Source organism: Haliotis rufescens, unplaced genomic scaffold (genome assembly GCF_023055435.1).
Source record: "Haliotis rufescens isolate VD_foot unplaced genomic scaffold, xgHalRufe1.0.p SCAF_18, whole genome shotgun sequence".
NCBI classification, from domain to species: Eukaryota; Metazoa; Mollusca; class Gastropoda; order Lepetellida; family Haliotidae; genus Haliotis; species Haliotis rufescens.
The window spans coordinates 21792319-21807441 of record NW_025963868.1 but is presented as its reverse complement, the minus strand read 5'-3'; the positions used below and the strand labels follow the sequence as shown (position 1 = coordinate 21807441).

Sequence of the window (15123 nt, the reverse complement as noted above, 5' to 3'; positions counted from 1 at the left end):
GGGAAAAGCGCATAGGGAGTCTGCTGTAGGCTCTACAACCACCATTATACAATAGGGCCTAGAGGGTATGCCTCAAATGCCCCCAAAATCCCCAAATCACAACTCCCAGCCCAAAAGTGTTCTGCCACGAGATGTGTCTATACACAACTCCTCCAATACTTGTACTGTGATTACTGTTATATTGGTTATAGTGTAGGAGATTAATTAGCCAAAAATACCCTACGTTTTACTTCAGTATATGCCATGAAGTGCTGAAAAGCCTCTTTTAAAGCGTTACAGCGGCCACCCCAATGCTACACTGCTTTGAACCCAGCTCGGTTCAGTCGACGTCAAGCCCTCTCTATCGCCTTTGGATTGACAACTCCATGCCAGTATAACCGTGGTAGCACTTCTGACCAAACAAGAACTGTCCTTGGCAGCAGTGGAGTCAGGTAGTAGATGTCATCAGTAACATGCCAAACAAGGGAACCAATATTCTGGTCAACAAGATCATTTGATTCCAAATGCAAGAGTATTAGACTTGGGGGAGGTATACGGCCTAATTGTGTCTGGACGACTTGCAAGAGTTCTGACCACTTCATGCCCCGCTTTCTAAACCAGTGAAATCGTAACCCTAGATTGTTTCCCAGTTTCAACCTCAATGAGCCAAATAAATAAATGAGGAGCCTATTATCCATACATCTGGAAGAATAATAATTATTTATAAATATCAAATTTCCTGAAGTTATTGACTGTGCATCCAAAGTTTAGAGTCTAATGTAAGTTGAGTTTGCCTTAGACTTCCATCGACCCCACAACTGCATTGTCTCCGATGACACGCCCATGTGGGCGGCAGAAGTGTCTGCTCCAATGCGGAACGAGTGTGATTTGAACTTATATCGGTCGAGTCCCATATATCTGATGCATTTGGAAACCATAGCTGCAAACTGGTATCTCGGAACCCCATATCACAATTGCAACTACGATGGGAAGATACTCAAGGAAGGTAATATTAGTCATAAAGCCCTGCTGTACCCAATGATTCGGCCAAGCGCCACAGGTCCATAGTACGGCAAAATAAATACCACCAGCACTGTCAGTATAAAAACTCCAGATCTGCATTTGAAAACTTTGATCTCATTATGGCAACTACATCGAACTCCTGAAAAATCTCTGCCAAACTCTTAGGTCACTCTTTATGTTCTTTGTCAATCTTATGTGGTGGTGAGGCTTCCTACCACATGTTGCATCAATCATTCGTCGGAGGAAACATCTGTCTGATGGAACTGCGTTGCACAGGAAATTAAGTACCCAAGTAACGACTGCATCTCCTTTAATCTAACCTTTGAACGTGCCAAAATATGATCTATAGCATCTAACGAATGAGATAGCTTATCTCCGGCACACGCACACACATGTTGATGCAACAATAAAATCATTTACGCTCTGACCTTCTAGAAAGATAGGTGGTTTATTAATCTATAATCTCCTGGAGCGCTCTTAGGGACCAATCATGCGGTGAAACCTTAACATGTGGTATAGGAGGTTAGTCAAATGGGCCTGCTATTCGACCCAAATCCAACTCTTTTTTTTATTTTTAAATGTGACATAAGATGATTATTTTAACAGATTTGAGATTTCTTGCCATACCATAGAACCTACCACTGTACCATCATATGCTAGCTTGAAGCCATATTTGAGACCATTAACGAGAAACAGCCTGATCCGGAAAATGCTTGGCCATTCATTCTATAACCTGTGTCTTGACTGGTGTTCAACCGAGCTTGTATAACTCTTGAAGGCGTGCTGGCTGATGAACATCTGCAGGCTGGATGGGCATCGCTTCCACATGAGGAACAGCTGTGTCGGCACTTCCACTTTTGTCTTAAACACTTGCTCTGATTGAAGTTGTTACATGTGTTGCTTGCCGGTTGATGCAATTTGCCCTGAAATGTGCTGACGTGTCGTTTTTGTATACCAGAAAAACCCAGAACTGACCTGTTGATGGTAAGGTGTCTGTACAAACAACATCCACAATTCCACATTCAAGTTTCCCCATGGTAGAGAATGGTCACGAGCCTGGCGAAGACGATATTGTTCATTATAGGTTCTCCATCCCAAACCAGTATGACTAGACGCTGCATAACGGACAGTATTCATGTGTTTGAGTAAACCTTGTACCATGTCTATCCCGCGCTGGACATAAATACTCTACATTAGTTGTGAAAGCTGTTGTCCAATCAAAAATGTTCTAATTCTTGCGCCTTGAGACTTGGCCCTCAGCTCAAGCTGTCCATCTGTACTGATGAATACTGCCGAAGTTGTCATATAATCCATCAAATCTCTGTCTGGTTTAAGCAAGAGTGCGAAAATTGATGTACTCACCATTCCATAGTTTGTTTTTAATGCTGACAGGAACATTACAACCCAGGTGATCATAAACACTTTGTGTTGTTGTAGGTGGTGGCATATTTAATACATATATACATTTGGTGGCATATGTCAACATTATGAAACAAGGTAATGACTTGTGAATTATGAGGGGCAATTGGGTCACTAACCATGCTAGGAGCATTGTTATGATACTGGGATTGAGGGACCTGATTTGGGTCACCAACCATGCTAGGAGCATTGTTATGATACTGGGATTGAGGGACATGATTTGGGTCACTAACCATGCTAGGAGCATTGTTATGATACTGGGATTGAGGGACCTGATTTGGGTCACTAACCATGCTAGAAGCATTGTTATGATACTGGGATTGAGGGACCTGATTTGGGTTACTAACCATGCTAGGAGCATGGTTATGATAATGGGATTGAGGGACCTGATTTGGGTTACTAACCATGCTAGGAGCATTGTTATGATACTGGGATTGAGGGACCTGATTTGGGTCACTAACCATGCTAGGAGCATTGTTATGATACTGGGATTGAGGGACCTGATTTGGGTTACTAACCATGCTAGGAGCATTGTTATGATACTGGGATTGAGGGACCTGATTTGGGTCACTAACCATGCTAGGAGCATTGTTATGATACTGGGATTGAGGGACCTGATTTGGGTTACTAACCATGCTAGGAGCATTGTTATGATACTGGGATTGAGGGACCTGATTTGGGTTACTAACCATGCTAGGAGCATTGTTATGATACTGGGATTGAGGGACATGATTTTGGTTACTAACCACGCTAAGAGCATTGTTATGATACTGGGATTGAGGGACCTGATTTGGGTTACTAAACACGCTAGGAGCATTGTTATGATCCTGGGATTGAGGGACATGATTTGGGTTACTAACCATGCTAGGAGCATTGTTATGATACTGGGATTGTGGGACATGATTTTGGTTACTAACCACGCTAAGAGCATTGTTATGATACTGGGATTGAGGGACCTGATTTGGGTTACTAAACACGCTAGGAGCATTGTTATGATACTGGGATTGAGGGACATGATTTGGGTTACTAACCATGCTAGGAGCATTGTTATGATACTGGGATGGAGGGACAAGATTTGGGTCACTAACCATGCTAGGAGCATTGTTATGATACTGGGATTGAGGGACCTGATTTGGGTTACTAACCATGCTAGGAGCATTGTTATGATACTGGGATTGAGGGACAAGATTTGGGTCACTAACCATGCTAGGAGCATTGTTATGATACTGGGATTGAGGGACATGATTTGGGTCACTAACCATGCTAGGAGCATTGTTATGATACTGGGATTGAGGGACAAGATTTGGGTTACTAACCATGCTAGGAGCATTGTTATGATACTGGGATTGAGGGACATTTTTGGGGTTACTAACCACGCTAGGAACGTTGTTTTGAAACTTGGGTTGAGGGACATGATTTTGGTTACTAACCATGCTAGGAGCATTGTTATGATACTGGGATTGAGGGACAAGATTTGGGTTACTAACCATGCTAGGAGTATTTTTAAGATACTGGGATTGAGGGACATGATTTGGGTTACTAACCATGCTAGGAGCATTGTTATGATACTGGGATTGAGGGACAAGATTTGGGTCACTAACCATGCTAGGAGCATTGTTATGATACTGGGATTGAGGGACAAGATTTGGGTTACTAACCATGCTAGGAGCATTGTTATGATACTGGGATTGAGGGACATTTTTGGGGTTACTAACCACGCTAGGAACGTTGTTTTGAAACTTGGGTTGAGGGACATGATTTTGGTTACTAACCATGCTAGGAGCATTGTTATGATACTGGGATTGAGGGACAAGATTTGGGTTACTAACCATGCTAGGAGTATTGTTAAGATACTGGGATTGTGGGACATGATTTGGGTTACTAACCATGCTAGGAGCATTGTTATGATACTGGGATTGAGGGACATTTTTGGGGTTACTAACCACGCTAGGAACGTTGTTTTGAAACTGGGGTTGAGGGACATGATTTTGGTTACTAACCATGCTAGGAGCATTTTTATGATACTGGGATTGAGGGACCTGATTTGGGTTACTAACCATGCTAGGAGCATTGTTATGATACTGGGATTGAGGGACCTGATTTGGGTTACTAACCATGCTAGGAGCATTGTTATGATACTGGGATTGAGGGACCTGATTTGGGTCACTAACCACGCTAGGAGCATTGTTAAGATACTGGGATTGAGGGACATGATTTGGGTTACTAACCATGCTAGGAGCATTGTTATGATACTGGGATTGAGGGACATGATTTGGGTTACTAACCATGCTAGGAGCATTGTTATGATACTGGGATTGAGGGACCTGATTTGGGTTACTAACCATGCTAGGAGCATTGTTATGATACTGGGATTGAGGGACCTGATTTGGGTCACTAACCACGCTAGGAGCATTGTTAAGATACTGGGATTGAGGGACATGATTTGGGTTACTAACCATGCTAGGAGCATTGTTATGATACTGGGATTGAGGGACATGATTTGGGTTACTAACCATGCTAGGAGCATTGTTATGATACTGGATGGAGGGACATGATTTTCAAATTCCGGGAGGATACGTTTGTGAGTTAACTAATAGGTTATATGCATTATTAGGATAAAAACCAATTTGCACAGACTCACTTCCTGAAGGAGTAGTGGTAACAGGCGTTATCGTCCATAGCCTCTGGGACCACGTGGACCTCTGCTTCTGCTGCCGCCGCTGCGGTTGTTACTGCAAATCTGAATTCCAACCCCGAAACAAAATTGTTCATTGTTTGAAATACTTTTCCATGAGGATAAGTAAAGCTATGACGTTCACCACAATAATAACTTACGCCACAAAAACGAGAATTAGAAATGTTTCTTCTAACGTAAGTGTTTCCGCCATTTAAAAAACGTGTTACCGGTGAGGTTGTGTGGATGAAAAGAGGATGGAGCAACTAAATTCAGCTGCAACATGGGTTACTTCCCTTTGTTTAGAGCATGTGAAGAACAATTCCTGAATAATACACTGATAAGGTGCCTTGCCCTATTAAACCATGAAGAGTAGCTTCCCTTGCAATATTAAACCAGGAAGAGTAGCTTCCCTTTGACCGTGGAACAAATGCATGGGGAGAAAGCCCATTGAATTGGAATAATAAAATACTTGCAGCTTTTAGATACAATGCATGATTAATAGAAAGTAGACAGGTATGCCGACAAGTTTTTGAAATAATGTTTTTAAAACATCGCGAACTAATGAGAGAAATATGAGATATTTTTGTACAGTCCGCACACATGGCACTTTTGACTGAAGTACGTTTTTGTCAAACGCCTCCATGACACACAGTACAATGGAATGCCAGCACCCATAAGGCCCCTTTTCTCCTGGTGGGTCACGAATGTCAACACCTTGAAGCAGTTGCAAATTGCCAATTTTGCGTCCTCCAGATGTTTCCATACAAAATGAGAATATATACACATTAAAAAAATTCTACATTGCAAGTCCGGAACCGATGGGATACAAAATAAGAATAGCCTTCTGAATGAATGAGTTTATCAACATTGTGTTTTGCATGTTACATATAACTGACATTTCCATTTTGGTGTCAGTGGTGGAATTTCGTCAATCAAATGTCCCTCTGTGGTCGGTTTCAGGCTCCTGACATTGCAATGATTAATGAGATCCTTCAAAATCAAGTGGAGATTGAAACTGGTCACCGTCATGGGAGCCCAGTGTTTATGCCTTGGAACCCACACATTTATCACTGTGAGTCAGAAATAGACAGATTTACGTAAAACGTATGTTGGATTTTCCTCATTAAATGTACTGGCAATGTGAGCGTTATTCACCTAGACAGCAAATATGGAATCTGTCTGCCCCAAAAGATGAGTATACGTGATCGGCGGGAAATGTCTATCTTTTCACTCTGTGAAAATTTACATGCATGTTGAAACCCGCTGCAAATGACAAACTCGCGATAAAAGTATTACAGCGGAGCGTGAAACCCATTGTTAATTTAATTTATACAACCGTATACCTAATCAACGATTGCAATCAACAACATAATGAACACAATAAATATGCACATTTTTATCAGGAATTATTGGCAAGGAAGTGCGAGTTTGTTTCGATTCAATTGATGTCTGATATAACATTCACCTGTATTAAAATTAAGTGCGTAATCATTTTCCTCGTTGCTGTCTGATTGATTATGACTACGGTGCGTGACGTAGGACAGGTTTCTGATACATCTACTGCAGTCTGGCGATGAGTTTTCACCCGTATGGCACGATAGGCACAAAGGTAGGTACGTGTGCTCAGCTGTATACTCCTAATGATATACTTGGTATTGAATTGAAAATGCATCTTGCATAACCATAGCGATTACATCTCACCGAGGCAGATTATATCAGCTAAAACCATAGCGTCATTATTGAAAGATGGATGATTGTCCACAGAACAGAACAGAACATAATCTTTATTCTAAAAAATCACACATAGTGACACAGAGAACATACATAATTACAACATATATAACCACCTAATATATACAAGTCAACATGAACACAATGACGTGAATGTTGCTCCCCAATCAATCGCTGGCTTACCTGGTTCAGGTTCGAAACCTGTGCATGCTATGTCATAGAGGTATACCGGTATACCACGATAGGTAATACCAATGAATACGTACCACAATACATTTGGAAATACAGGTATAAAGCTTAAGTCGTTTAAGGCGCTATGATCGTTGGTTCGACTCATAGATTATGTTTCCAAAGTTGTCAGCACAATACCCGTTCTCGTGGTTTTCGACACTGTGGTAAATGTACATCACTTCAGGTTTCGCTCCCACGTTACGTTGACACGCCGCGGTGTGACCGAAATGCTGTTCAAAGCAGTGTTAAACCCAATTCCCTTTCTCACAACTGAGTCTGTTCTAAGGTCAAAATTTTGTTTTCCAGTGATAATGGAGGTCATGACACTATTGGTTAAGGTTGTTTTAGTCATAATCGGACTTTTTCCAGGTGAGTATTAATTTCTGTACTGATTCCTTTAACACCCAAAACCGAAATAAGTGATTGCATTCAGAGAAACGAGCTTACGAATAATGTAGCACTGTCAAACATCCATACTTGGTGAACACAATCTGTGAAGATCCGGGGTAGAATAGATCTTCAGCAACCCATTCTTGCCGTAAAAGGCGACTATGCTTGTCGTAAGAAGCGATTAACGGGATCGGGTGGTCAGGCTTGGTTGATGCATGTCATCGATCCCAATTGCGTGGATCGATGCTCATGATATCAATCACTGGATTGTCTGGTCTAGACTCGATTATTTACAGACCGCCGCCATATAGCTGGAATATTGCTGAGTGCGGCGTGAAACAATAAACCAACCAACCATAGTGAACACAATCTGTGAAACGTAAGACAGGTTTTATGTATTGTACACACCGGATCTGTGTATAAACAGGCGTTTACATTTCGAAACTTCCTTCCATATCCAGGTACGACTTCATTTCAGGTAAAACCCTCGTGTACATCGTGGCCGGCCTTCAGTGCGGAGTTCTCGTCATCACCATCATTGTCATCGTCCTGTACAACAGAAGAAAACGTGAGAGCGTTGGTGAATGTGCCCTGTTTTTAACAAAAATCCAGTTATCTATAAGCGTCGGACACCAGAAATGACCTTCATACATTGTACCTTTGTAGGGAAGCGATCCCTGATCTTCTGTGTGACGAATGAACGCTTTAGCCAATAGGCTACCTATCACCGATACAAACTAGTAGTAGCATGTCATGAGTGAGTGAGTAAATGAGTATGGTTTAACGCCGCTTTAAGCAATATTCCAGCAACATTACGGCGGGGGACACCAGAAATGGCCTTCACACATTGTACCAATGTGAGGAATCGAACCCGGGTTTCTGGTGTGACGACGCTGTGATATAACAGGAATAATGTTAAAAGCGGCGTTTAACCCAACTCGCTCGGCCAAACCACTAGGCTAGACCACTGCAGCTAAGTAACATGTAACAGATGGCAGTGAAACGTAAAAGTGAAATGTTTAATTATTATACCATATTACATAAAATGAGTTTTCAGGTATGGCGATAATATGTGAGATTAGTAATCGTTTAACATTCCTGTAACACAATTGGGAAGGACAATTTACAACAAATCCATATTGAGAACCGAACCAGGTCCTCATCGTGAGGAACGAACGAACAAACGCTTAAACCTCTAGTCTACCCTGGTTTCCTGGACATGAAATCTTAACCTAGTTATATGATTATTTCGTTAATTGAACTGAACGTACTTGGCATTTAGTTCATGTTCTGTTTCAATGATACAAATATAAACATTAGAGTTCTGAACCCTATCACACTACAACACATTAATGACGATGACATTACATAAATCAGTGTATTATGATTGAAATGTTGATGTAATTATTCCAACATTCGTGCGTAAGATGTGAATCACTGGTCAGTTTCACATTTGGCTGAAAGCGTGTCAAAGTCCCCCGAAGGGGTTTCAATCACTGGATTGTCTGGTATTCGGTTAGTTCGGGCGCCGTCATATCGCTGCAACATTGCTGAGTGCAACAACACACCCTTTTGTTTAAAATAGCCAATACTAAGCTGTACCATATATTCCTTTACAGACATGTCACTATTGGCTAACGGGGGTTCTCTCCGCAACCAAGAATCCCCATCAGGAAATGTGTCCACCGAGATGGAAACTTCCAACCTACCCACGCAACGAACCGGCAGGAAAATATCCGACCTCTACACTACAGTATTACCGCGTGCCATGAGGACGAAGGGTGGAATCCAGACGAATGCAAACAGAGATTCCCCTCTGCCCACCGACGCCACTGGGTACATCGACATGACGTCGAAAAACGTCACCACGTCCGTTGACGCCATCACTCACCACCTCTATTCTGACGTCGCTAGAGAGACACCGGCGGTTAAAAACGATGGGCGCATACTTCCTTCTGTGTATGAGAACATATCTTAGGAAAACCGTCGATGAGGTGTTCGGGGAGAAGGACCAAATGGTGGGCTTACGGGTAAAGGGGAAGCGAGTGGTGATGATTGTGAGTGTGTCTCTCGCGCCACACCGATTACCTCTTAACAATACTCGATTTCAATATTATGCCGCAAGCTTCAATTATATTTTACTTCCACGGCGGCTTTTATACATTTTGATATGATATAACGTTAATATTCTTCTTGTAAGATATCATTGTGTCCTCACATTTTATGATTATTAAAGTCCCACTTATTACTTTTATGACACATTTTATGTATTATATTTACACATGTGCATCTGGTGATACTAAAGTACATAACTTGTCTGTCTGTTTGTCACCTTTTGTGAATGTTGTATCATTACAATATTGAATCAAATTCTCTTCTACACAACTGATATAAAATTACCAAAATGAGTCACGTGTTTAACCAGAGTGCCTACAATGTATACTGCTATCTGATCTGATGAATAAAATATATTGCTAACTGATATGGATATTCATTCATCACAATTGCTATTTCACGATATGGTCCTGATAAGATAATCATATATACTGAAACGCACTGAAAACGCATCAGAGGCAAAAAGTGAAATTGATGCTAAACCAAATTTTATATGGTGTTGCCTGGGTACTACAATCACACTCAGATAACTTAGTTCCACATTAATAATGACACATGTCATAGGGAAGTACACAATTTTAATGTAGAGGAAATGGAAAACAGAAGGGATCCAAAGACAAAGTCAGTACCGGGTATGACCACCCCTGGTTGCAATGCATGCCACACAACGCCATCTCATGGACAATATCAGTTTCCGGGTAACAGCTTGTGCTATCCTACGCCACACACGTTGCGAGGTCTCTTATGTTGGCGATTTGACGTCGACATGCAGTGCGCTATCCCAGGTAGTCCCAGAAGTGCTCGATGGACGATATATCGGGAGATAATGCAGGTCATGACATGACATGACAGGTAGGTTGTTCTGTGCGAGGAAGTCCACAGAAGCACGTGTTGTATGTGCTCTGGCGTTGTCCTGATGGAAAGTATGCAGCTCTTGGTGTTGACAGAAACATGTGTTTGAGTAGGGTATTGTTGCTATTGCTATTAGTTTTCTTTAGTACTGATAACATTTTAAAATTCTGGTTTTGTTTTGATGATATATCTCTTTTCGTATTATAATGATTTGAGAGTTTTTTTTAGAAATTATTATCGGCTGCTCTGTTCATACACGTTCGAGTAGTTGACCATCTCATGTAGTGGCCATCTCATGCCTCAGACTGAGTCCCAAAAAGCTCCACGACAAGGTATACACATGTTGCAATCAGACGGAATCCACCGCGCACTTGTTACTGGAATGTTAAGACCATGGCCCAGCTGGGCCTCAGTAAAAACACAGATTGCAAAATAGCACGGATATATATATATATATACTCACAAGCAAAAGAAACACAAGTCGAGTATGCAGTATACATGTTATTTAGTTTCAACAGTAAATACAAGAAATACTAATAGGAACAGATTGACAAAAATTTGACTGAAGACAGTTTAATGGATTAAAAGGCAGATGACATTAAAAAAAATTCAAATATTAAGGGCTTACACAGTTTCGGGTCAATACCCAAAATGTCAGTCAATACCTGGTGTGACCACCATTAGCATTGATCACTGCCACACATCTCCTGTACATTGAGTGGATCAGACGAATTTGGGAAGGCCCTAGGGATCCTCCTGCATACATCCAGAGCAGCTGTGCGTAGTTCATAGGCAGTTGTAGGGACTGGGCGCACATTGTGCAGACGCCTTTGAACCTCATCCCACAAGTGTTCGATGGGATTCAGATCAGGGCTGAGGGCTGGCCACGGTAGAACGCGGATGTTGTGTTGTTGCAGAAAGAAAATGGTAGCTCTGGCAACATGGGGACGAGCGTTGTCCTGCTGGAAAATGTGTTGTTGATGTTGTGCAAAAACTGGAACAACGTGGGGTCTGATCACTTGGTCGATATACCGCTAAGAAGTGACGCCGTGTCCCCGACCTTGACCAACATTCAGAAAGCACATGGGTCCAAGTCTCACATTTAGTCCAATCCCTGCCCTTATCATGACGCTAGATCCACCCCAGGGATCCCTTTCCACAACGTTTCTGTCAGCGAAACGATCACCTCGACGCCGCCAAATTCTGACTCTCCCGTCTGCATGGGAGACACAAAAGAAGATGACACGCCTCCACTCACGATGACGCCAATTGTGATGACCCTGTGCCCACTGAAGTCGTTCTTGTCGATGCCGTGGTTGGAGAACAGGACAACACGCTGGTCGGCGACATCTGAGGTTGTTGGAACGGAGACGTCGGATCACAGTGTCCCGGCTAATGTGTCGATTATGTGTTCCTATGGTCTGTCAAGTACTTTCACTTGCAGTTAGGAACGGATGTCGCTGGTGTTGACGGGTAATCTGCCGATCTTGTCGAGGTGTGGTGACCCTAGGACGACCGTTCCGAGGAAGGTCATCTGTGGTCTGTGTAGTATTGTATCAATGCAGGAGACGGTAAATCGTGGTTATGTGGTTAAAATGACGGGCAACATCTTGGACAGGCTCTCCAGCTTCCAAACGTCCGATAGCCTTGTTTCTCTGAATTTGAGTTAGGCGTGGCATTGTTGACCAAGCAGTGGTAGGTCCAAGAATCGGCCACAGTTTTATACCCACTACAGTTCGTGACAATTTAGGTTTCGCAAGAAATGGGTGCATGATACCCACATTTTCATTGAAATGGTGCGTTTTGGCGATTCGTTTTATGTTGCGTTTATACTCGGGGCTTCCAAAATGCAACCAAAAATATTGATAACACCATCAGGCTTCACTACATGCTAAAACTCATATCAATTTATGGTTCCGTGTTTGTTACCTTTTTGCTTAAAACCACTTGCGTTTCTTTTGCGTGTGAGTATGTATATAGTCTCTCTAATCGTAGTGTCCTTCAGTTATTTTAGCACTGGATACAGTGTTGACAGTCGAGATGTGCGCGCAGAACACTCATACGGCTTACATGCCATTTTGCGGACTGGAAATTTACACAAACACAAGCATCATTCTAAATATAGTACTATCCTGACGACTGGTGGAAGATGGAATAGGTCTTCAGCAACCAATGCTTTCCATAAAAGGCGACTATGCTTGTCGTAAGAGGCGACTAACTGGTTCGGGTGGTCAGTCTCACTGACTTGGTTGATGCATGTAATCGATCCCAATTCCGTGGATCGATGCTCATGATGTCAATCACTGGATTGTCCGGCCCAGACCCGATTATTTACAGACCGCCATCATATAGCTGGAATATTGCTGAGCGTGGCGTTAAACAACAAACAAGCAAAAGATGTAGATGGTGACACTGCCATTATTTGACAACGACTGCGCACAAGACACATGCCAACTGTGATGTTTATTCAACGTCAACTGTTTGTATACTCCTATATGTACTTGTTTGTGTACTAGCCACTCAGCTAGTCTCCGTGCAATGTTATGTAGCCAAGGGGAACCGAGTTATGCTTGGACAAGTGCGTGAAAGGATCGGTCGTCTCCGACACTACTCAAGTAGACATCCGAGGTTAATCACATAGAGTTACGTCCCTTTTTGTAGATGTTTTCTACCCGTTCACCAGATCACAGAAAATCCATTTTCTCTAGCATCAAGTATATAAATTATGAAAGCACTAACACTGTGGTGTCAGTAAACTTGTTAAAAACGTGCTTATAAGTATCTGCTTGGTAATGTTATATGTGAATGATTCTCAATAGACACACCAAAGTCACACAGCTATGTGAAAAACGATGCCATCTCATTCCAAAAGAATATTCCGTGTAATTCATTCATGTTAACACCTTTGAAATAATCCAAATGAGAATCTTATGGAGGTGTGGGACTATTGCTTTTCGCTCATTACTGCTTATTGATGTCGAGAAGCTACGTCACAAGCAAAGAACAATATGTTATACGTTGAATTTGATCACTCAGAAGATATGATGAATGTGAAACAAATAGAAGTTTTTATTAAATGCAATTCTAGAAATTAGATGGACAGAATTATAATGAAGGATTGAGCAGATTATGATTTAATGAGGGTAGAAAACTCAAAGTTATGCAGGTCTTTAAGCGTTTTGCACCCGCGCACGAGAACACCAAACGACACGAGAACACCAAACGACACGAGAACACCAAACGACACGAGAACACCTAACGACACGAGAACACCAAACGACACGAGAACACCTAACGACACGAGAACATCAAACGACACGAGAACACCAAACGACACGAGAACAACAAACTACACGGGAACACCTAACGACACGAGAACACCAAACGACACGAGAACACCTAACGACACGAGAACATCAAACGACACGGTAACACCTAACGACACGAGAACACCTAACGACACGAGAACACCAAACGACACGAGAACACCAAACGACACGAGAACACCAAACTACACGAGAACACCAAACGACACGAGAACATCAAACATCAAACTGGTAGCGTTAATACACGAAAGACGCGTGATAACATACATGATTGTATATATTTGCATACCTACTGTAACAGCGACGGATGGGTGCTTGTGCCTGGGTGAGTCGTTATTGAATACACATAACGTTGATCGAACCGTGTTTATATGCAAGCTGTTACTTTCAAAGGCAATTTGCCATATTTCAGCTAACAGCAGAAGGCTACTATTCTAGTTCACGCTGGCCGGTAGATAAGTGACAAAACAGTTTGATCATTCGGAGAGGGAACTCTAACCAGCGTTCATGCATATCTATCACTATGGCAACAAAATCTACCAGGACGAAAATAATTCATTAGTTTTATAAACGCCCAACTTTGAATACATTAAACAAGCTTCCTCAGTATTCAGTTGGTCACCAGCAATAACAATGTCACAGTTTTTATTTCCTTGCGTAATCAGTTACACTGTGACATGGTCATCCAATCATACTGAACTTTATAACGGTTTCCATGTGTTCATCGTCCTTGTGCATACCGAGGTCCAGGTATTCATCACGACCTGACTTTTATTCCATGAGGAAAATTGCGAGACTCCTTATTTCCACAAAATATTCACAAGTGAAGTGTGCTTATGTTTGTGACAGTCCATGTGATACCTTGTGTTTCACTTTTCCATTTTGTGGTGAGTAAGACTTGAACGTCGGGAATTGGATCAAACTTTCCTTCCTAGTGATTTATGCTTCAGATGTTACAGCGGTTTTCTCATGACGCTCAATATCCGGTCGCCTGAAAGTGTACTACGGCTTTCTCTTATCGACTGGGGGCGGTCGACTCTAGTGGTTCAAGCGTTCGCTCGTCACGCCGAAGATCCGGGTTCAATTCCCGACATGGGTACAATGTGTAAAGCCCATTTCTGGTGTCCCCCGCCGTGATATTGTTGGAATATTGCTAAAAGCGGCGTAAAACCATATTCACTCACTCACTCTCATCGACTGGGAGACATACTTTGTATGTGTTGTTGTTGAAGGCAATAGCCTAGATTTTCGACGGCGGCGTGCAAAATCATCAAGTCTGTACAGACAAACCAGTGATTGACATCATGTTGGTCCCACGATGTCGTACGCCGCCGTCGAGGTACGGTGACACGCGACCAACTACGTCATCCAGTCTGACAA

At 42.3% G+C, this 15123-nt stretch overlaps 1 protein-coding gene across 1 annotated transcript; it reads left to right on the top strand.

The window, feature by feature from the left end:
• The first annotated feature begins 6614 nt into the window (after positions 1-6614).
• LOC124147989 lies at positions 6615-9844 on the top strand. Its single transcript, XM_048398410.1, has 4 exons — positions 6615-6707; positions 7367-7429; positions 7929-8018; positions 9070-9844. Exons 2-4 carry the CDS (start codon positions 7372-7374, stop codon positions 9426-9428), a joined length of 507 nt encoding a protein of 168 aa, XP_048254367.1. The 5' UTR covers positions 6615-6707; positions 7367-7371; the 3' UTR covers positions 9429-9844.
• Positions 9845-15123: the final 5279 nt, after the last annotated feature.